This window comes from Mytilus californianus, unplaced genomic scaffold (genome assembly GCF_021869535.1).
Source record: "Mytilus californianus isolate M0D057914Y unplaced genomic scaffold, xbMytCali1.0.p SCAF_2, whole genome shotgun sequence".
Taxonomy (NCBI): Eukaryota; Metazoa; Mollusca; class Bivalvia; order Mytilida; family Mytilidae; genus Mytilus; species Mytilus californianus.
The window spans coordinates 115,186,590-115,210,080 of record NW_026262668.1 but is presented as its reverse complement, the minus strand read 5'-3'; the positions used below and the strand labels follow the sequence as shown (position 1 = coordinate 115,210,080).

Here is a 23,491-nt window from a genome sequence, read left to right as displayed (position 1 = left end):
CTAGCACAAAAGAGATGACGCCTGAAAATAGAACAGACCTGTTGACAGATGGCCTTATTTACTTCGGTCAGAAAATCAGAGATAAACTAGGTAATTACAGAAAATTGCAAATGTGTAATGGAGGAATGCTGCCTGTGACTTGTTGCATATAGATATAGGAAGATGTGGTATGAGTGCCAATGAGACAACTCTCCATCCAAGTCAAAATTTATAAAAGTAAACCATTATAGGTCAAAGTATATGCATGTTTATCATAATATAACAGCTAATGATTTCGTATTTATAAAAGGCAGATGAGACATTTCTTTAATGCCAGTTTTATCAAGTCAAATAAAAAAGTTTAAGATACTAAATTAATTTTGCTCCCTTGATTTAGAAAATTTTATTTTAGAATTGAGGGGAACATAGAAATTCTGCTTGTCCTTCCATCTGGTCAACAGTTAGCACTCACACATAAAATTATTGCCAAATTTTTATAAAACTTGTATAATAGGTTTATATCAGCAATTTTAGAGAATCAAAATTTTATATTGATAATAAAACTTAATTCCAACATGCAGGTTACAAATTGGTTATGAAATTCAAAAGATCAAAGAAAATTGAGGAAAACAGTGATGTGGCCATGAAGGAGATTGTATCAACTGTTCATGGTAAGAAACTATCTTTCAAAAATAAATAACTTGTTACTTTTATTTAGTTATTACTATTTAATGAATATCATGTGTCCTCATATGCTGAAGTTGATTATCTGTTCATATCATTTATAAAGGCATTATAAAAATCTTTAGATAAAAAACTTTTACCCAGAAACAAAACCAATCAACTCTTTGTATTGCTTTTGAGAAAGTGTTTCAATAAAATTTAGTTTTGTCTGCAATTCAGTCAACCAACTTCCTATCTTGGAACAGTTAACTGCCACAAATAGTTTGCTTAGTCATTTTAGCTCAAATTACCTAAGGAATGAGTTTTTGCCCTCACTTTGTGTCTGTTTTATGTAAAAAAAAATGTTAAACACCTTATCTGAGACCAAAGCACAAATACAAACATCAAATATTATGATTAAGGATGCTTTCTTCACATTGAACAGCATTCCAACATGATTGAAGAAAAATATTTTTATCTATTTAATCCATTAATATTATAACCAAATGTTCAGGTTGAAAAAAAATTAAACCACAGATAATGTTAATTGTTACAATGAAATTTTTGTTGTATATTTATATAAGTTATGTGTAAAACATATGTGAAGTATATCAACTTGCAAACTATAATTCCATGTTTGTTTGTATTCAGACAAGGTTATTGGAAATGATAAGATTATCCAATGGATTGAAGAGGAAAAGTCTTCAGTGCTACACACTCAAAACAATGATGCAACAAGTAAGTTTTAATAATCCATATGTTTTAAATTTATATTTCAATGAAAAATGAAAGAAACTGTATCACACAACGCACTTATACATCTCCTATTTTCAAGTTTTGTCAAAACATGATCATTTTCTACTGTACTGTGTTCAAAATTAAAACGTTTACATGTCACATATATGAAAGTATCTCACAGTAAGACCTCCTTATATTTTAGTAAAAAACTCTTTTTTTTATAGTTAAGAGGACTCTGAATTAATTTTGATATAATTTCCATTCTAGACATATTGAGTATTAAAACTATATACATTGTCTTAAAATATCAAAATTTATTAGCCAGCTAGGATCAGAAACATGTAGATTGGTTTCGTAACATTTCTATCATGTTCGGCGCTGAGTACAATTTCTACTTCAAATTAGTAATATATTTTGAGATAATATTTGGTTGTTACATTATCTTTGTACACTGCAACTCTACCAACTGTTCCAAAACTAATATATGGGGTAGAAACAAAACATTTGGAATTAATAAAGGATGTCATAAAAATTAATTTTAAGCAAGCATTCTTTCCTTACTAATGCCATATAAACTCTATGTTTACACATATAGAAATCACAAACAAGGTTTTTTATATCAGAGGCTGTAAACTACTTTTATATTTAATACATTTGATTCTTGTAAATGCCAGTAAAAATTAATTTACCTTCTTCATTTGTGTTCGGTTTTTTTTCCAGTTAAACTGAACAAGACAGATGAATATATTCTCAGTCTTCAAAGATATTACAGAATTGGGTATGTCAAAAAATAAACAGTACATTTTAAGGCCTCGATATCATATTGAATATAATATGATTACATATAACATTTCCATCATGCATCCTCCAGTACTCATCGTCTACTGAATAGAATGGTCATAGAAGTTCCACAATAATGACCAGTAAAATGTGAATAAATTATTATATTTGTTTTTGTTCATTATGTTGTACATAAATCAGGCCGTTATTTTTCTAAATTGCATATTAGTTTACATTTATCCTGCAATCAGCCAACTATTGTACAAATAACAGGTACACAAATAAAGTTTTGCTTTATTTGTACTTGTACAACAGGAAACTCACTAAAACTGGAGGTGATCTAAGGATAAGCAGATCCTGCTCCACATGTGGCACCCATTACAAAATTACTCATTTTAGTACAAACCCAGAGTTAAGTCTAATTTGGTTGGTAACTTTCAAGGAAAAAGGAACAGCATTGTAGTTACAACGATATTATTAAAAATCATGTTGAAAATGTACAATATTGACCATGCATATATTATGATTGACAGAATATACCAATAGTACATTCCATTTATTTTTATAGTGATTCCATTGTTTGATGATCAAAGTGTTTATTAGTGTTCACATCTTAGGTGTTTTTTATGGAAAGTGGTCTCATTAGCAATATATTAACTAATCATGCCAGATGTCTTTATTTATAAATGATTTTCTCTAATTCTATGGAAATATATCCCTTTCCGAACCCATTGTATAAAAAAATTTAATCAATGTGTGGTTGTGTGATCTCAGAAGATGACTGGCTGAGTTTAAGGGTCATAACCTTTCTCAGCTCTCTGAAATGATCAAAATGTTCTAACAAGTGTTAATAAAATTGACAACTTCATGGAAAGTGGAAGGCACTCGAAGGGGATTTTAGTTTAGAAAAAAAGGAAAATTTTTATCATTAGAGAAACAGATTATTACATAGTTACGCGTGGATTATCAGATTTATCCAATCTCGATCCAATCTTGCCGAGGCTCGGACTTTAAAATTGATAATTTAACTATCTTGATTGGACAAATCCAATAATCCACTTGTATCAATGTAATAATCTATATTTATATTGGTTGTGATTAGGGCTACAACATGACTGCTACCAAAAATGATTACTCATTTAAGAGAAATAAATAGAAGATTTTTATGTACTTTTAAGTAATAAGCTTTTTGTAAGTATATATATTTATTTCTAATATTGTCATTCTTAATTTTCAGATATGAACAACTAGATGACAAGTTCAAGGAAGAAAAAGAGAGGTGATGATTACGAAAACTTTAAGAAATTGTAATAATATTTATTTTGACAGCAATTGCCTTTTTTTTTACAACCTGGCATGATGCATATTTAGGGCAATTATATACAGTATCATTTAAAATATAAAACAGAAGGGAAAATAACATTCGCATCCTTTAATAAAAGTTTAAAAGATATAAAACTAGTTAACATGATGATCTAAGATTAATTGTGACCTTATTTAAATACCTTAGAAATGTTTTAACATGTATGAACATTTGAAAACACGCATATTACACTAGAAAAGCTACACTTTTGTGCAAATATTCTGAATTTTGTACACTTTTTGTCTTCAGTTTTTACCCAATATAAAGTACATACATGGAAAGTCAGGCTTGTTTTGCCGACCAGTTGAGTCTTACTACTCACTTGTGATCTCATGAGCAGAGTTTTGCCTGGAAATTCCGTGAAATGACTGCTGATTATGTTAAAAAGTTGTTTTGAAAGGCATATATAACAATATATAAAAATAACTAAACATTTTGATGTATAAATTTTTTATTCAAATATCTTTACAGACTAGAGAAAACCTTATCAACATTTGAAAAAAAGAACAAGACCTCTAGATTGCATCAAACTGACGAAAACTATAAGAAGGATGTAAAGATTGTGAAAGAAAAACAAAAAAAATTACAACTTGTAACCCTGAAGAAACATGTTTCAGAGAGGCACTATTTACTACGGTTATTGCGCAAATATTCAAGTAAGCAAAGTTTTATTACCCATAGAACGAAGGGAAGGGAATCTAAAACTTCCTTTATGTAAGCATGCTCAATCCTGTGATGCTTTTTTCATTTATCTCTAACAACTTCATGTTTACTGAACTTACTATGCTTTATTTTACAAATAATGGCCATGTATGAAATTTTAGTAACATTTTTCGGTAGAACTGCAAATCAGATCTTCCAGAAATTTTTATCATGCAGGCTTCCTCGTGTAATGCACTTTTTCATTCCATACTTATAAAAAAGAAGATGTGGTATGATTGCCAATGAGACAACTCCCCACAAGACACCAAATGACACAGAAATTAACAACTATAGGTCACCGTATGGCCTTCAACAATGAGCAAAGCCCATACCGCACAGTCAGCTATAAAAGGCCCCGAAATGACAATGTAAAACAATTCAAATGAGAAAACTAACGGCCTAATTTATGTACAAAAAATGAACGAAAAACAAATATGTAACACATAAACAAACGACAACCACTGAATAACAGGCTCCTGACTTGGGACAGGCACATACATACAGAATGTGGCTGGGTTTAACATGTTAGCGGGATCCCAACCCTCCCCTAACCTGGAACAGTGGTGTAACAGTACAACATAAGAACGAACTATAAAAATCAGTTGAAAGAGGCTAAACTCATCAGATGGATAAAAATACAAATACTACAAATACAAGTGGGCATGGCCGGGTACTTGTACATCCAAACAACAAAAAGACACTAAGTACAGATCTGAGAGTACTCGCAGTTACTGACAGCTAGTTCAAAGCCACTAACAACTAATAAAAAAAAAATATTATGCATCTAAGACTAAATTATCAATCCGTACACATCCAACATCCAATGGATTTAGTGTTAAGACATCATAAACAGTCAGAGAAAAACATGACCTTGTGCAATGCCAAGATACAGGTATCGACAGATTGTAGATCCATAAATGTGTATATGTAAATAACAATAATATTTAGTTTGCTTTTAATTTACTGATAACAAAATCAATATCAGTACCAATAAAAACAATATTTAATAATCTATGTTGAACTTGCCTTCTTTGAGCTAACATAACTTTATGATATTTTTTGCATAACGACAATTTATGAAAATTGAAATAAGATTTTTCTCAATACAAAGAATTAAAACACTTCATAACACCCTTAAATTTAGTATCAACAATAATGTTAGCAGGCTTTACTGTGTGATTGATTCCTTTAAAATTCATTGGTCTTCAACTTCCATCGAAACTGAATGCATATACTGACCATGACATTATTTAAGAAATAATTCATGGAAGCCATAGATTTGTTGGAAATTTACACATGGCCTGGGCCGTGATATTCGATTTTTTTATGCTGAGCATTAGTGAGGGATAAAATTAACGAATATCACGGCCCAGGCCATGTGTAAATTTCCAACAAATCTATGGCTTCCATGAATTATTTTGATTCTAAGAGGACAAATACGGTCATTAAAAAACTGAAGTGAGAGTGGGTATGCCGTATGTGGGGCTGTTCTTTTTTACTCCATTTTAGATAAAGCTAAAAAATTCTAATAAATCTGTAGCTTGCATAAATATTTCGTGAATAACAGCTAGAAAAATTGTTCTTAATTCTTTTAATTTTCAAACCCAACATTTACCATTTTTGATTACATGTTTTTCTCGTAATCCAAAGTTGACATTTCCTTACTAAGGAGCCAAAAGCATTAGTGGACTTTCGCGGAATTTTATTTTATTTGGATTTTGTAGATTTCACCGAGCACTTGTGCATTTATTCCTTTTTGTTATGCATCCGAATAAGAATAAAAGTTCTGTAGTCTTTTTTTTAATTGCAATTTTTAAAAAAAAATCGGCATAGCGTTTGCAAATAGGTTTCGATACATGTGGATTTACATGGGAGGTATATTGTAACATCCATTATTATGTATATCTCGGAGTTTGCGCTAAGTATAGATATATCGAGAATTTTATCACGGTGTTGTTTACAAAGCGAAAGAAGCACGTCATATTAGAATAAATATTTAAACATTATTTCTTGTTGACATCCAATTCCTCTATGAAAGATGTGTTAGCACTGTATACTTATCTCATATGTATAACACTATATAATACTATAATATTGTACATTTTATTGATATTTCAGAAGGACAGGCTGTTTTCATTAAACTGTCAAAACAGTTAAAGTGCATATCAAAAAAAATTCACAAATCCATTGCAGCTTACAACATGATTGGGGATTCCTCTGAAGGTTTACCAGAGCAGATCACTTTTGATACTGTCAAGGACATTGACAGTGAAATTTATAAATGCATGGTAGATTTGGAGGTTGTGTCAGATATTCCAAACACAATAAAACAGGAAATTATTCAACTGAAATGCCTCATTGATCGAGCCATCGAAGAACAAACTTTGCTCAAGCAAGAAATGAGGTCTGTCACTAATTGGTACAAACATCAGTACAATATTGTGAAAGTAAAACTAGGGGAACATCCAACTGCAGGAGAAACTGCATTCTTAATAAAAGAAGGAATGTACTATGAAATGGTTATTATAAGATTAAACAGGCAGTTTTCAGAGTACATTGGGGAAGTGTCTGTTGAATCTCAGTTAACTGATAGCATATTGACTGATGATCATGAAAGGATGCAACAAATGTTGAAAGAAATGGCTATAAAGGAGGAGATATCAGTTGAGGACATTGAAAGTGATGATGAGGAAGAGAGTAGTGATGAAGAAGACATGGAGGACCTCTAAAACTGTCTTTCTCTTAGCGTTCCTTCTGGGCATACTTTTTTGGATATTATAATAAAATTACTGTGATTTTCTTATTTTCAATGTATTTAAACAAAAAACAGCTTTAAACAATAAGAAAATACAAAATTTAACAGAGGTAAATGTGCTTGCAAAGTATGTAGGATGATTCCTCATCAAATCATCACTCTTTAATGAGAATTTCAACTTTTTAATCTAATTTAAAAATGGTTATTTAATATCCAAAACATTGGAATTCATCTTTTATGATTATATAAAATTTCATTCTGGAATCGATATCTACAGAAGTATTTCTAAAAACAACTGTCTATCTAAAATATTTAGTAGTATCCTGAATAATAGGCTAAAACATTTATGTAAGTCGGTGTTTGGTCTATCAGTTTTGTTTCAGGAAAAAACAAATAATATTCAACACTTTTTTTTTACTTTGAAAGCTTTGATTAATAAATATTTGCATAAAAAAATATCAAAAAATATATGCATGTTCTGTGGACTTATAATTTATTCTAGGCTACATACTAAAGTTATTATTTGGCTATTAAAAGGAATTGATTGAAATCTTTAAGATGTTAGATGCACAGAATGTATATTCATGGTATATATATTTCAAAGATATTATGATTCTGAAAATTAATTGTCATGCAAAACTATAAAGGAAATTGAATCTATAGAAATGTTATTAAAGCAAGAATTTCTAAATATTATAATATGATATAGAAGATGAATTTCATTTCTTTTTCCAAAAGAAATAAAAATGAAAAAAAAGTTACTTCTCTGAAATTATTTCTAAAAAAGCTGACTTTATGAGTTGTACTTACAAAAAAAAGTTACAATACATACTCAAGCCCTCAAATTACAAAATTTAGGTTCCTTTTCTAAATCATCAATGGAACTGAGGACAAGTGACTCTTGATAAACTTATTGTTATAAGATTTGTTGTTTGTTGTATATTATGCTGTAATTTGCATTTTGTTTGTAACACAGCAATAAAGAAGCTGAGTTTTTTATACTATACAACAATAAAGATTAACTAATAATCTTAACAGTTTCAAAACATTGTATTGGAAATAAAGGTTTTTGCTTAAGATGGAGTGAATGTGTCAGGAGCAAAATTGAGAACTACAAAAATTGGATCTCAGAAGTTCATCAACTGATTGGTATAATATTTGTTGTATACATGTTGTAACTTGCATTTTGTTTTACCACAAGCTGAATTTTATATTCTTTACTGCAATACAAATTAATTAATGAAAATAAGAGTTTAAGGCTATTGTATTGAAAAATTACTTTTGTTAAAGAGAGACAGAGAGAAACTGTAAGCAACGAAATTGTTTCTTATTGGATGCATAATAATTTTTTATTCAATGAGCCTTTATGTAAACCCCCAAAAAAACACTGTATACATAAATTAAATGTACAATTTCTTTAATAAATATATTTACTTGCATCATACACTGTTTCTGTTTCTCAAAACTACAACTAACGCAATGCTTCTCAGCATAGCTAGGTCCCCTCTAATTATAAATTTGCAGCCATTCTGTCACACTAAAGTCATGGATCATTAATGTCTTTTTCAACTATTGTATACCAATGACAATATGTTTTGTATATTCCCTGAAAAGTGTGAAAAACACTTTACAATGCAATTTATGACTGGAGAATCCATTTAGTATAAAAATAAGATGTGGTATATGATTGCCATTAAAACAACTCTCCACAAGAGAGAAATAAACAACTATAGGGCACTGTACAGTCTTCATCAATGAGCAAACTCCATTCTTCATGGTCAACACAAAGGGCCATTTTCATCATTTCTCTGACAATTTAAACTGTTGATGACCAATGCATAACCTAGCAGTCAAAACCTGATGAAAAAAATATAGTATTGAGTTTCAAATCATGTTACAAAATCACTATAAGCACATGTAATAAGCCATCAGTGAATCGAAGGCACATCACTTTTATTTCTGTTTGTCATCTCAAATTCACAGAGATGCCTTAATCATGGAGCAAAATTTTTCATCTCACAACAAATTTACTAAAAGAGTTATCTCCCCGTATATGGCTTATTTAAAAAAATGCATTGGCAAAACACAAATATTTGGTATTTGATAAAACAGACTAAATAATGCAATTCGCCAATTAAGTTTATTCCGTTCAATACACAGTCTTACACAAAAATTGCCAACATGTCTCATAACTTGTAGATTTATGCAATGAACTAGTCCGATTGTGTACTGCTATATTTCTGAATCCAAGATGGTAGTATACACTTAATATATCTTAAGATATGTATAAGCCAGTAGTCAAAAGTCTGGGACTGGTCATCTGCATTAAGTAAGCCAAGCTCTGGATGGTGAACAACATCAGTGAGAAGAACACATTTTAGACGATAGGACGTTCTTGTGGCTTTTTAAATGCCATTATCAAATACCCAAATGCATATTCTGGTCAAGAACTAATTAATATGATGGATAGACTGCTTTAATAATGTTCTAAAGAATTTGGGAAATTATTACTGTCACTACAGATCACAAGACAAAATTACCATTTAGTAAAATGTTCGTCTGGGGGGGGGGGATTATGGCTTAGTCTGAAACTGTTAACAACTAAATGATCAAGATGATATCCTTTTTAACAGTAAATTTTTCATAAAAAAGGCTAAATCATTTCTGGAAGAAAGAAACAAAAGAGAAATCATTGGGTCATTCATACGAATGCGAATATGAAAGTTTTATTTTGATTCACATAAAAAAGAAAACGTGGTATGGTTGTCAATGAGACAACTCTTCGCAAGAGACCAAATGACATAGATATTAACAGCTATATGTCACCATACGACCTTCAACAATGAACAAAGACCAAACTGCATCCCAAACGAGAAAACGAACTGATTAATGTACACACAAAAAAATGAACGAAAAACAAATATGTAACACAGCAACAAACGACAACCACTGAATTGCAGGCTCCTGACTTGGGATATAAGAACGAAATATAAAAATCTGTTGAAAAAGGCGTAACGCATCAGATTGATACAAATATATATATATATATATATATATATATATATATATATATATCACATTCATAATTGCTAAGTATATATATAATAGATATATAACTTGCCACTGGACGACAAGCTGTTATACATCATCTTCAATTTCAATTTAAAAATATCATATATATATATATAAAATGCAGCGAAATTAACCTAAATATATTACAGGAGATCTGGTTCTTTACTCCCTGCACGTTCGTGGCTGTAACGTGTGGCAATTTTCATTTCTCACTTCTAGGCAACACCGCCAAACAATAATTATTGCGGATAACAGATCTCCTTCATCATTACGATTATGCTAATGTAAATGAATCAACTGATGGATTTCTACAACCCGATAAGAGTAGTCCATGTCACATGCCTTTCATCAAGCTACAATAAAGAAAGATATAGGACAGGTCTGTAAAGAAAAAGATAAATTTTGCAAAATGGTTGTTTCTCCATTTTGCGTGTACTGCACACAGATATCAGTGGCGGTTCATGCCAAAATATCGCCGTCAAGACATTCAATAAACTACATAAACACAAGCTATAATGTCAACACAGAACAGGTGTTATGTGCTTTTGACTCCAATCTTAATTGACTAAGTGCATGCGTTCAACGGCGAATCAAGCCCCCTCCCCCTTTTTTGTGTGAAAATATTTTAATTGACTACGTGCATGCGTTGAAAGGCGAATCAAACCCCTCCCCCATTTTGTGGGAATAAATCTTAATAGACTAAGTGTGTAACAGCCACTATGTTCCGTCATTTACTTTGTTCCGGCGGAACTTTTGAACTAGTTATTTCGTTCCGATGGAACTTTCCAACTAGTTGTTTTATTCCGAGTGCAGTCGAAAAGTTCCGGAAAAAAGTAGCTAGTTGAAAAGTCCCGGAACAATGTAGCTAGTTGAATAGTTAACCCTAACCCTAACCCTAACCCTAACCCTAACCCTAACCCTAACCCTAACCTAACCCTAACCCTAACCCTAACCCTATCCCTAACCCTAATCCTAACCCTAACCCTAACCCTAACCCTAACCCTAACCTAACCTAACCTAACCCTAACCTAACCCTAACCCTAACCCTAACCTCAACCCTAACCCTAACCCTAACCCTAACCCTAACCTAACCCTAACCTAACCTAACCTAACCTTACCTAACCTAACCCTAACCCTAACCCTAACCCTAACCCTAACCTAACCACAACCCTAACCCTAACCCTAACAAAGAGGAACTTTGTGACTAGTTGATAAGTTCCGTTTGAATTTTGTGGCTAGTATCTTTGTTCCCCTTTGAAAAGGTTCAAAGGTAATATGTTGCGCTTTTACTTTGCATCAATTCTCCAAATGGAACTTTGTGACTGGTTGATAAGTTCCGTTGGAACTTTTGGGCTAGTTTGTTAGTTCCGGTTTTGACTTATTTGCCAAAGAGGAACTTTGTGGCTAGTTGATAAGTTCCTTTTGACTTTTGTAATCAGTATCTTGGTTTCCCTTTGAAAGGTTCAAATATAATATGTTGCGCTTTTACTTTGCATCAATTCTCCAAATGGAACTTTCTGCCTGGTTGATAAGTTCCGTTTGAACTTTTGTGCTAGTTTGTTAGTTTCGGTTTTGACTAATTTGGCAAAAAGGAACTTTCTAACTAGTTGATATGTTCCGTTGGGACTTTTCAACTAGTCACTTTGTTCCGGTGGAACTTTTAAACCAGAGGAAGAACAAAGTAACTAGTTAATAAGTTCCTCCGGAACTTTTCGGCTAGTTAGTTCTTTCCGCCCGGAACTTTCCAACGTCGGAACAAAAGAGCATTTACAAGTGCATGTGTTCAAAAGCGAATCAGGCCCCTCCCCCTTTTTGTTGGAAAATATCTTAATTGACTAAGTGCATGCGTTAAAAGGCCAATCAAACCCCCTCCTCCTTTTTGTGGGAAAATTATGGTTGCTTATATAAGGAATCACTGAAGCATGAATGGAGCGAACTGTACCCCCTCTTAATGCAGTCAGTGGATCCGCCACTGCCGTTAAGCACCATGCAACGACTCAGGTTCACACCCGGTGTTGATGTTATTTATATAGCTCATAAAGTATGTTAAACGAGTAATTTAATTTGTTAATCGTTTACAGAACATGTGAAAGATACTGCCATTGAGTGTAGTTATGTGTTGATATAGACTTCTTCTTTCGTTACAGAAAACCATCAACGACTTGGTGAACTTTTTGGAAAACACAAGAATATTTAATTCGTTCTTTTATAACAACCGGGGATATTTCACCAACATATTGTATGAATTGTCTACTGATTTAGATTTAAAAAAAAACGACAACTAATTACACACAGAATATCTAGTAAAGTGTAATTTAGGTCTTTCTGTCTACACCAGTGTTTAACTGAACGCCTCTTAGTTGGCTTCATTGTCGTCAAATGGTATACTAGTATTATATTGCTGGGTTACTGATTGAATGACTTATACTCCATAACAAGTTTTAGGTATCTATGTTGCTTTATCTCTGCCGTACGTAGATTCGGTGTTGGATACCAAATAACTAATAAATCAGTCATTGTATTTTTTGTCTGTCATATATATTTTATCATTGATTAATAAAATTGAGAATGGAAATTGTGAATATGTAGAAAAGACAACAACCCAACCAAAGAGCAGATAACAGCCGAAGGCCACCAATGAGTCTTCAAAGCAGCGGGAAAATCCCGCACCCGGATGTGGGCCTCAGCTGGCCCCTAAATAAAAATATGTACTAGTCAGTCAGTAAAAATGGACGTCATACTAAACTCCAAAACATATAAATGAACTAAAAAAAATGCAAGACTTACAAAGTTAAGAGGCTCCTCACTTGGGACAGGCGCAAACTTGCGGCGGGATTAAACATGTTTTGTGAGATCTCAACCCTCCAGCTATACATCTAACCAATATAGAACAAAGAAACACACATCAATACGCACAGTAAAACTCAGTTTAAAAGTATTCAGAGTCCGATGTCAGAATAGGTAACAAAAGAAACTAAGGAAAATGACAACGTTAACGATACATAGATTAACAAAGGACTACTAACAGTTACAGACATGCTAGCTCCAGACCTCTATTAAACTGATATAAAGATCATGTCTTCATACAGAGAATCAAGCACAATCCCTCCCGTTAGGGATTTAGTATCATACCATCATAAAATATTTGAAAAGAACATAACCCGTGTCATGGTTTGAGAATACGTTGAGTTTATTTCCGATGCAAAGACCCTATATGAGTGAATCAATATTAATACCAAAATATGCCATTCTTAATGACTTTACAAAAATATCGGAACTATATCCCTTCAGATTAAGTCTGTTTAAAGGTTTGGTTAGCTTTTGCGGTGAATGCCGACATTTTTGTGCTATGCAAATAATATTACATCAAAAAAGTGGATGTGAAATACATGAACGTACAAGATTTTTTTTTTGTTATTATTATAGGTCGTCATGTAAATGTAATGTTAATGTTAATTTGTTTGTGCAAATAAATATTGTCTATTGTAGCGTATAGTTGCTCATATCCACATCCATTTTATCAGAAGTTGTCTTTTTTAATAATGTATGTGACATTATTTGTTTTAGGTAGCGGTCATCTTGCATTTTCACCACAATGCTATATCTCATTTACGCCAAAACTTAAAAACAAAACACTGATTATTTCACATATTATACATAACATGATCTTAAAGTAGCATTTGGCTATATATAAAAATATAAGAAAGTCAAGTAATAAGTTTCATTTTGTATTAATTGTATAATAATACATTTTAATACATACATATTTATTCAACAACAAGTGTGGAAACAGATCAGTCTGGATAGTATATTTGGATGTTTGACAGTGTTTTCTGACATAGAGAGTTCTCTGGTTTTTCCCAATAGGTTTCTATGTTGAACTGTGGTGCACAGTGACAGCCAACCTGTGTCTTTTATCTAATATTTAGTTTCAATGTTCAAGACTGTTATGAAAGATACACTAATTTAAATCAGTACCAACCGTTCATAAATTTTATTTAGATAAAAACTGCTATTGATATCAAATCTATATATTGGCCAACATTCTATGACTGCTTCGTGTATATAATATGTATATTCCTGTAATTAAATTTTGTGCATGCCCAACTTTCCTTTCGGGAAATTTCTTTCAACATTTGGAATAACTTCTAATTCAATACATTTATATTTTTAACAACGATCCTTTAAGGGAACACAGCTTGCTGAGTGGGCCCCAATGCTGCAGAGATTTACGTAAAGAAACAGTAGATTGAAAATATTGCCAAATGATTCCGATAAAATAAGTTCCACAATTTTTATTTCGGATAGCAGGAAAAGCTCAAAATAGGAAGAGGATCGATATCACACAAGGCGCATTTCTGCAAGATGTTATTTTAATATGCGAGATGGTATCCGAGAACCTGCAAGAATGTTATATTTGTATGGTTCTATTTATGTTTCTTTGAGGTGTTAATTTCTTACTTGGGTTTGTCCACGACCACCATGACTAAGGGGGTTGACCAACTAATTTTCATGGATGCGATGTTGTAATTCTGCCAACAACACACCAAATATTGTTGATTTACCATTACTGGTGTCCTTCAAACTGAACTAATCAGATTTAGCATATGAACTGATCAATGATTTTTGGGGTCAGACCCCCTTATATCAATAGAATGAGAGATGCAAATGCTCCTCCAACTGTATTATAGAACACGTACATACCACGTATCATTGACTTCCCATAAGTGTTTCCTGTTACTAACGAACATGTAAACAAACAGTACTCTCCCAAATTTAACATGTCCAACAATTGTTATTGGCAAAAAACTTGTCCACTTGATAAAACTTTAAGCTCTAATATGTCCTCAATATTTATGCACAAAGGTTTACGACATTTAATGATGGGTAAACAGACACAAGATAAGATAAATGGGATATGTGTCCATGGGACACAGATGATAACCCTGCTTGCATATATGATTATAGATGAGCATAACTAAAGAACGGCAAAAGAGACACTACCCAATTGTGTGCTTAATCTGTGTTTTGTGGTAATAAGCATTGGTTATACGTTTCATAACATTTGCTGGAGGCTAACTTACGTTAGAGAACAAAACGAATAAATGAGGAATGTGTCCATGGGACACAATCATATGATGCCCCCGCTTGGATATAATGTTATAAAGGGACATAACTCAAGAATTGTAAAAGTGACGCTACACAAATTTGTACTTGATCTGAGTTTTGTGGTAATAAGCATTGTGTATACATTTCATAACATTTGGTTGAGTCAAACTAAAGTAGGAGAATGGAAATGAAAAGTTAAGCAATGTTTCCATTTGTAAAGGGACATAACTATAGAACGGTATAAGTGACACCACCAAAATTCAAACTTGATCTGTATTTTGTAGTAATGAGCATTGTGTATAAGTTTCATAACATTTGGTTGAGACAAACTAAAGAAAGAGAACGGAAACAAAAAATTTAGCAATTTTTCCATTTGTAAAGGGGCATAACTCAAGAACGGTAAACATGAAACCACCAAAATTCAAACTTGATCTGTGTTTTGTGGTTGCATTGTGTATAAGTTTCAAAACATTAGGTTGAGGAGAACTAAAGTTAAAGAAAGGAAACTAATTTGGGGACGTACGGACGTACGTACAGACTGACAAGGGTTTGCCAGTTTTTACTAGACTAGTTTCTCAGTGCTCTAACTATTGATTAAGTAGCCCGGTATGTACAGGCAACGGTTTGTGGTCAATGTCAGTTGTCAGTTGTTTATATTAAACATAATCATTTGCAACACATACATTAAATCTTGGTGGTTGATTGCTTGATGTGCAGTCGCAAATATGCATTTTTTCCATTTGTAAAGGGGCATAACTCAAGAACGGTAAAAGTGACACCACAAAATTCAAACTTGATCTGTGTTTTGTGGTTATAAGCATTGTGTATAAGTTTCATAACATTTGGTTGAGGAAAACTAAAGTTAGAGAACGGAAACCAATTTGGGGACGTACGGACGAACGTACAGACGGACAAGGGTAAAACTTAACTAAAAAGGAGAAATAACTGTATGCAGCCCTAAACAATAAGATAGTTTATTTTCACTTTTTTGTTAGATTTTTATTAAAACATTTTATGAAACAATTTGGAATGTTCTTTCTTGGTTCCCAGGTAGCTTCGGAAGATTCATATCCTTCCCAGTGCACCAAAAAGAACTGTTTTCTTCCAATTTTCTTTTTGGCAAGAAGACTGGACACTTTGTACATGTCATTTGACTCTTCTTCTTCTGAAATAAAGGAAAAAAATGAAATAAACAAAATATTATTCATAAATTGATTAACTCAAATGTTCATTATACCATGTCTTATGACTTGTACATATTCAAATTTAGATAGGCTCCGTGTCATTTGGTCTATGGTGGAGAATTGTCGCATTGGCAATTATACCACATCTTCTTGTTTATATCTTTAGAAGAAATTCATTGTAATTGTCTACAAGTGTTTTGAAAACCCCTCACACTTATCAAACAATTCATTAATATAAAAAATGTGCAATCGTTCTGTGAATGTTCTATTTTTTTCTCTTAAAATTGAATAATTTCTTTAACAATTCCATTATATTAGATGCTTATCAGATGCACAACTTAAAAGTTGGGTTCAAAACTGTACCAGTTAATGATACGAATCTTGTACACTCTTCTATAAATTTTGTTAAAATATAACTAAGTCTTATTGTAAAAAAATGCCCCAAACAATTCTATAATAGCTTCAACTTGTGCTATCTATTTATGAACATTCGGGGATCTGAGATGGAAAAAACAAGGAAGTGATTTCACCAATTAGGTAAAAACAACCACTTTATAATTCATCCGGCCAATACAGTGTTGAGCCCAAAAAGCAATTAAAGGAAGATAGCAAAACAAACCTTTAGGTATAATAACACTTGTTTGCTCCTCTACAGCATCACCATGAATTGTTGCAGCTAATGAATCTAAAACATCTGAAATGAAAGGATAAACACTTAAAGATTAATGTTTGCCAGCTGTCATTGTAATAATAAAATATTTGGTAACATAATCATACGACTATAAATTGACTTTTAGGTTATAGCAACGAAATGAATTCTGAAATATACACAAGAAACTAAAATTAAAAATCGTACAAGACCAACAAAGGGACAGGCGCAAAAATGCGGAAAATGCATTGGAAAATGAGGGTTTATTGGATAGAAACAGAAATTTTGCCTTTCAGTAAACCTACGAACCCCTCAAAGAGTTGTTGCAAGTTTCTTAACGTGCAGAGAGCGTGGCATTCTCTCTACACTAGGTATCGGATTTAACGTCTCCATTCTGACCAGACGTGACTGTGTATTTATACATCCTGCACAGAACGAACGAACGCCCAACTTTGGCAAGAGTTTTATTGTAGATCGGATGAAGAACAAGTGGAAAGCTAGTTGAAAGCCAACAACAACTAATTAAAAAAAATCATGTGTCTAAGTTGAGGTTCATTCCAGTATTTGTTGATAGAAGTGAAATGATCTGAACCAAAGTTCTAGTTTATAGTTTCTATATAAGGGGGAATATAATGACATACAATTCTATCCAATACTCCATTCACTAAGGATGATAGACTAGTGTACACATGACATTCGATTATTAAAGAGTTTTGACGACTTCACTAGCGTGCATCTACAGATAACGTTGTTTATTTTTTTTTTTAATAAAAAAAATTTGTGAAAAACTTATGTGTAGGCACCTGCCTAAAGTGCCTAACGGCAGCTACGCCACTGCGCGGGCATTGGACATTAAGCAATCAACGATCAATCAATGCAAAATTTTATGATGATTGCAGACAAGCTATATTTTCGTAATATATATATATATATAAACCAAAATAATGCAGAAAAAACTGTAATCAAACCTGTAAGTACTTCAACACCATGCTCCTCTACAGCATCACTGGAAACAGCATGGGCTAATGTGTCTGAAACACCTGAAATGGAAAGAGTAAACACTTGTACCTAAATGTAAGTATTATCTTTTTTATAGTGTTTTCAATACAGTTTTTGTACTAAATCATGCAATCTTTCAAAAAAAAAATATAGGATTTCCTCTTTTCTTGCAGAATGAATTAATATACCATACATAATCGGTTTAGATTTAAACAAATGTAAATAAAACACATAAATAATCAAAACCGAAAAAAAGATCGTACAGTGTATTTTTTATTTTTTTTTTCATTCATCACATCCTTAGTACAAATGGTGGATAAAAAAAAACTAACCTATAGTAATATCTATAGCATCGGCTACTTCCTCCATGGGTACTTCTCTCAGTTCTATATAAAATAAATATAATTCTGCTATACAAGCGTAATGTGTTAGTGTATATGTATATGTATTGGTATATGGCGCGGAATCAGGGTCAAAAATATTTATTTACGTATATACATAATAATTCTGTTCATACAGAAATAATTACGTATATACGTAAATCGAATTCCGTATATACAATTATGTATATACGTAAATAATTACGTATGTGAAGAAATATTTTTGTATAAACGGAATTCGATTTACGTATATACGGAATTCTTTGTGTATATACGTTAATATTTTTGTATACTAGACATTAATACAACCTGCCAATGAAATTCATTGTTATAACATATTTCTGTATATACGTAATTCGATTTCTGTCTTTACGGAATTATTTCTGTATGTACGTAATTCGATTTCTGTGTATACGGAATTATTTCTGTTTATACGTAATTCGATTTCTGTGTATACGGAATTAATTCTGTATATACGTAATTCGATTAACGAATATACGTAATTATTTTTGTATATACGTAAATCGAATTATGTATATACGCAAATAAGTATTTTTGACCTTCATTCCGCGCCATATTATGAACTCAAGCCGTATAAACATTTTGAAAATAAGAATATGAAATATATGTAGCGTATTCTATACATTCATGGACTCTGAAATATTGTGAAGTTAATACATTGTACAGGTTATCATTTACAATCGTGACTCGTGTGTATGTATATAAAATTGAATATTGTGTAAATATCATTATTATATTGTATGTACTTTATTAATATGTTATAACGTAAAGTTGTTACTGCATATTTAAAGACTTTGATATGTGTTTGTGTTATTTCGTTTGTATATCTTTACAATTTATAAAACTCATATTTTCATATGCATACAAAACCACCGAGAAAACACAAATTCATCCTTGATAATTTAATCTAATCAAAAGCTTTAACTTGAAGTGGATAACATAATAAATCTCATACATTGTACAAACTTTGGATCAAAATACCAACCTAAAGGAATAGCTGGAGCATCCGTGACATCCGTAATATTTCCATTTTCTAATTCTGTAAATATAAAATTACTCAAGCTTAAAATAAAATCAGTGATATTTTATTTCAGCACATGCATTATAAACGTTTTGAAAAATAGAAATATATTCATCTTTATGATGGATTTCGGTTGATTGAGGTAGATATAGATGTTTAGGAAAATTTTTTATGAACCAATTGGCAAAACATAGAACTTAATATATTGTTTTTCTGAATCTAAAAATCATCCGATGGCCTGCTTGTTTCAAGATGTTCGAAAAATACGAATTACTTGTACAAACCTTATTTACATATATTATACAAGATTTACAGAATGTCAAACAGAAAGTTACACGACAAAAAGTCACAGACAAAAAGTCACGGACAAATAGTCACAGACAAAAAGTCACAGGACAAAAAGTCACAGGACAAAAAGTCACAGGACAAAAAGTCACAATACCGTTTTGTTATTATTTTTCATTGAACAAGAAAACACTCATTTTATAAATATTTGTTTGTTTTTTTTTTTGAAATATAATATATATCACAACTTTGTTATTAAAAGTTATTCAATAAATATCAATAATGATTAAAAAATTGTTATGAAAACAAAATGTCCAAAAAATTCCTTTGGATAATTAAAATTTAAAAAATACCATACATAATCGGTTTAGATTTTAACAAATGTAAATAAAACACATAAATAATCAAAACCGAAAAAAAGATCGTACAGTGTATTTTTTATTTTTTTTTATTCATCACATCCTTAGTACAAATGGTGGATAAAAAAAACCTAACCTATAGTAATATCTATAGCATCGGCTACTTCCTCCATGGGTACTTCTCTCAGTTCTATATAAAATAAATATAATTCTGCTATACAAGTGTAATGTGTGAGTGTATATGTATATGTATTGGTATATGGCGCGGAATCAGGGTCAAAAATATTTATTTACGTATATACATAATTATTTCTGTTTATACAGAAATAATTACGTATATACGTAAATCGAATTCCGTATATACAATTATGTATATACGTCAATAATTACGTATGTAAAGAAATATTTTTGTATATACGGAATTCTTCGTGTATATACGTTAATATTTTTGTATACTAGACATTAATACAACCTGCCAATGAAATTCATTGTTATAACATATTTCTGTATGTACGTAATTCGATTTCTGTGTATACGGAATTATTTCTGTTTATACGTAATTCGATTTCTGTGTATACGGAATTAATTCTGTATATACGTAATTCGATTAACGAATATACGTAATTATTTTTGTATATACGTAAATCGAATTATGCGTAAATCGAATTATGTATATACGTAAATAAGTATTTTTGACCTTCATTCCGCGCCATATTATGAACTCAAGCCGTATAAACATTTTGAAAATAAGAATATGAAATATATGTAGCGTATTCTATACATTCATGGACTCTGAAATATTGTGAAGTTAATACATTGTACAGGTTATCATTTACAATCGTGACTCGTGTGTATGTATATAAAATTGAATATTGTGTAAATATCATTATGATATTGTATGTACTTTATTAATATGTTATAACGTAAAGTTGTTACTGCATATTTAAAGACTTTGATATGTGTTTGTGTTATTTCGTTTGTATATCTTTACAATTTATAAAACTCATATTTTCATATGCATACAAAACCACCGAGAAAACACAAATTCATCCTTGATAATTTAATCTAATCAAAAGCTTTAACTTGAAGTGGATAACATAATAAATCTCATACACTGTACAAACTTTGGATCAAAATACCAACCTAAAGGAATAGCTGGAGCATCCGTGACATCCGTAATATTTCCATTTTCTAATTCTGTAAATATAAAATTACTCAAGCTTAAAATAAAATCAGTGATATTTTATTTCAGCACATGCATTATAAACGTTTTGAAAAATAGAAATATATTCATCTTTATGATGGATTTCGGTTGATTGAGGTAGATATAGATGTTTAGGAAAAATTTTTATGAACCAATTGGCAAAACATAGAACTTAATATTTTGTTTTTCTGAATCTAAAAATCATCCGATGGCCTGCTTGTTTCAAGATGTTCGCAAAATACGAATTACTTGTACAAACCTTATTTACATATATTATACAAGATTTACAGAATGTCAAACAGAAAGTTACACGACAAAAAGTCACAGACAAAAAGTCACGGACAAATAGTCACAGACAAAAAGTCACAGGACAAAAAGTCACAGGACAAAAAGGCACAGACAAAAAGTCACAATACCGTTTTGTTATTATATTTCATTGAACAAGAAAACACTCATTTTATAAATATTTGTTCTTGAAATATAGTATATATCACAACTTTGTTATTAAAAGTTATTCAATAAATATCAATAATGATTAAAAAATTGTTATGAAAACAAAATGTCAGAAAAAATCCCTTGAATAATTAAAATTTAAAAAAATTTCATTTATCAAGGCTTATGAACAATTTCCTACAATTAAAAGTGAATACATGTCCTGTGACTTTCTGTCCGTTTACCCATTTACATACCCTTGGATGATGTTGCAGATGAGGCAAGTGTGGAAGCTGGTGTCACGTTTCTTCAAGAGATTATTACAATTATTGCAATTTATATTAACAATTATTTTGAACTCAGAAAACTATCAAAATAGTACAGATATGTTTGTATGTAACCCATTGAGAATATTTGCCTGTTAATATTAAATATAATTGACTAATATTTTTACTAATATGTGTATGGCTCTGATCTGGCTGTGGTTTAACATCTTACAATTGAGATGATTATATTCATATTTATATATGATTTATATCAACATTATTGTGTCAATTATCAAAATCATTGTAATACATGTTTTTGCTCGTCATGGGCCCTTTAATTGGAATAAAAATATCTTATCTTATCTTATCTTATAAACGGTTTCTTTACAAATATTTGCATTATCAAAACTCACAATTGATCGACACTGGTACAAAATAAGCAGGATAAAGCTTGATACCCTTGCTATGACTATCGATAGATGCTTCATATTCCTAGCACTTGTTATGGTATTTTCAAGGAGCATTTGAAAGTGTCTGCACTAAATGTTTGACTCAACTCATTTATATTGTTATTTCAAATCTTTTGTTCTAGCACTAAAATCAGCATAGACAATCGTTGTAAATTGAGAAAAATCTAAAACTTAAAATGCAATTCAAGTTTCTAAATAAAAAATATTCGTGGCTTCATAATATTAAATGTGTGACTACTTCTACATGTTCTACGGGTAATACATACACAAATTTGATGGATTCTTTCTGGCTTATGATTTGCCTAAGAGTAGACAAACCATAAGAATTAGGGTCTTTGAAAATAACACCATCAGGCAGACCCTCCATTCTATATGAGTTGTTTTTAATGATATTCCCATAGGGTACTGCCTGATTCTTCAAACTGACAGATGCTGAAAAGAGATATGTCATCACATAAGAAGGAGTAGTATTAATTAACTTCAGTTTATCAAAAAATCGCTACAATAAGCCAATTCTTATTTTAAGATGTCACAATCAGAATTTTAAAGATGAAAATACTACATAGACAGCCATAAGACAATATTTTTTTTTAACTTGATATATATAAACATGTTACTTTTATTATTCTTCCCTTGGTTTACTTATTTTGTATTTACATTGTGTCATAGGTCAAATTTATTTGTTCAGTGTATGTTCAATGGTGTTAATATGTCCTTTGATTGAGTTAAGCTATTTCAGTTGATATTTTATAGTGTGTCTTTCTATGTTGTGATGTTACACTATTGTTTCAGAAAAAGGGTGAAGGTTTGGTACCATTAAAACGTTTAAACCCGCTGCATTTGTTTGCACCTGTCCTAAGTCAGGAATCTGATGTTCAGTAGTTGTCGTTTGTTGATGTGGTTCATAAGTGTTTCTCGTTTCTCGTTTTTTATATAGATTAGACCGTTGGTTTTCCCGTTTGAATGGTTTTACACTAGTAATTGTTTTGGGGCCCTTTATAGCTTACTGTTCGGTGTGAGCCAAGGCTCCGTGTTGAAGACCGTACTGTGACCTATAATG

At 31.3% G+C, this 23,491-nt stretch overlaps 2 protein-coding genes across 2 annotated transcripts; one reads left to right on the top strand and one right to left on the bottom strand.

Moving 5' to 3' along the window:
* The first annotated feature begins 10 nt into the window (after nt 1–10).
* Nucleotides 11–7,314, top strand: LOC127730799 (uncharacterized). Its single transcript, XM_052239385.1, has 7 exons — nt 11–90; nt 561–650; nt 1,294–1,380; nt 2,101–2,158; nt 3,398–3,439; nt 3,995–4,179; nt 6,344–7,314. Exons 1-7 carry the CDS (start codon nt 15–17, stop codon nt 6,952–6,954), a joined length of 1,149 nt encoding a protein of 382 aa, XP_052095345.1. The 5' UTR covers nt 11–14; the 3' UTR covers nt 6,955–7,314.
* A 10,405-nt stretch (nt 7,315–17,719) lies between these two features.
* Nucleotides 17,720–22,858, bottom strand: LOC127727771 (uncharacterized). The gene is made up of 8 exons (XM_052234887.1): nt 22,698–22,858; nt 21,953–22,002; nt 21,203–21,256; nt 20,196–20,249; nt 19,380–19,433; nt 18,326–18,379; nt 17,963–18,034; nt 17,720–17,730 (listed from the first exon to the last, which is right to left on the bottom strand). The coding sequence occupies exons 1-8, from the start codon at nt 22,796–22,798 to the stop codon at nt 17,720–17,722; spliced, it is 450 nt and encodes a 149-aa protein (XP_052090847.1). The 5' UTR covers nt 22,799–22,858.
* Nucleotides 22,859–23,491: the final 633 nt, after the last annotated feature.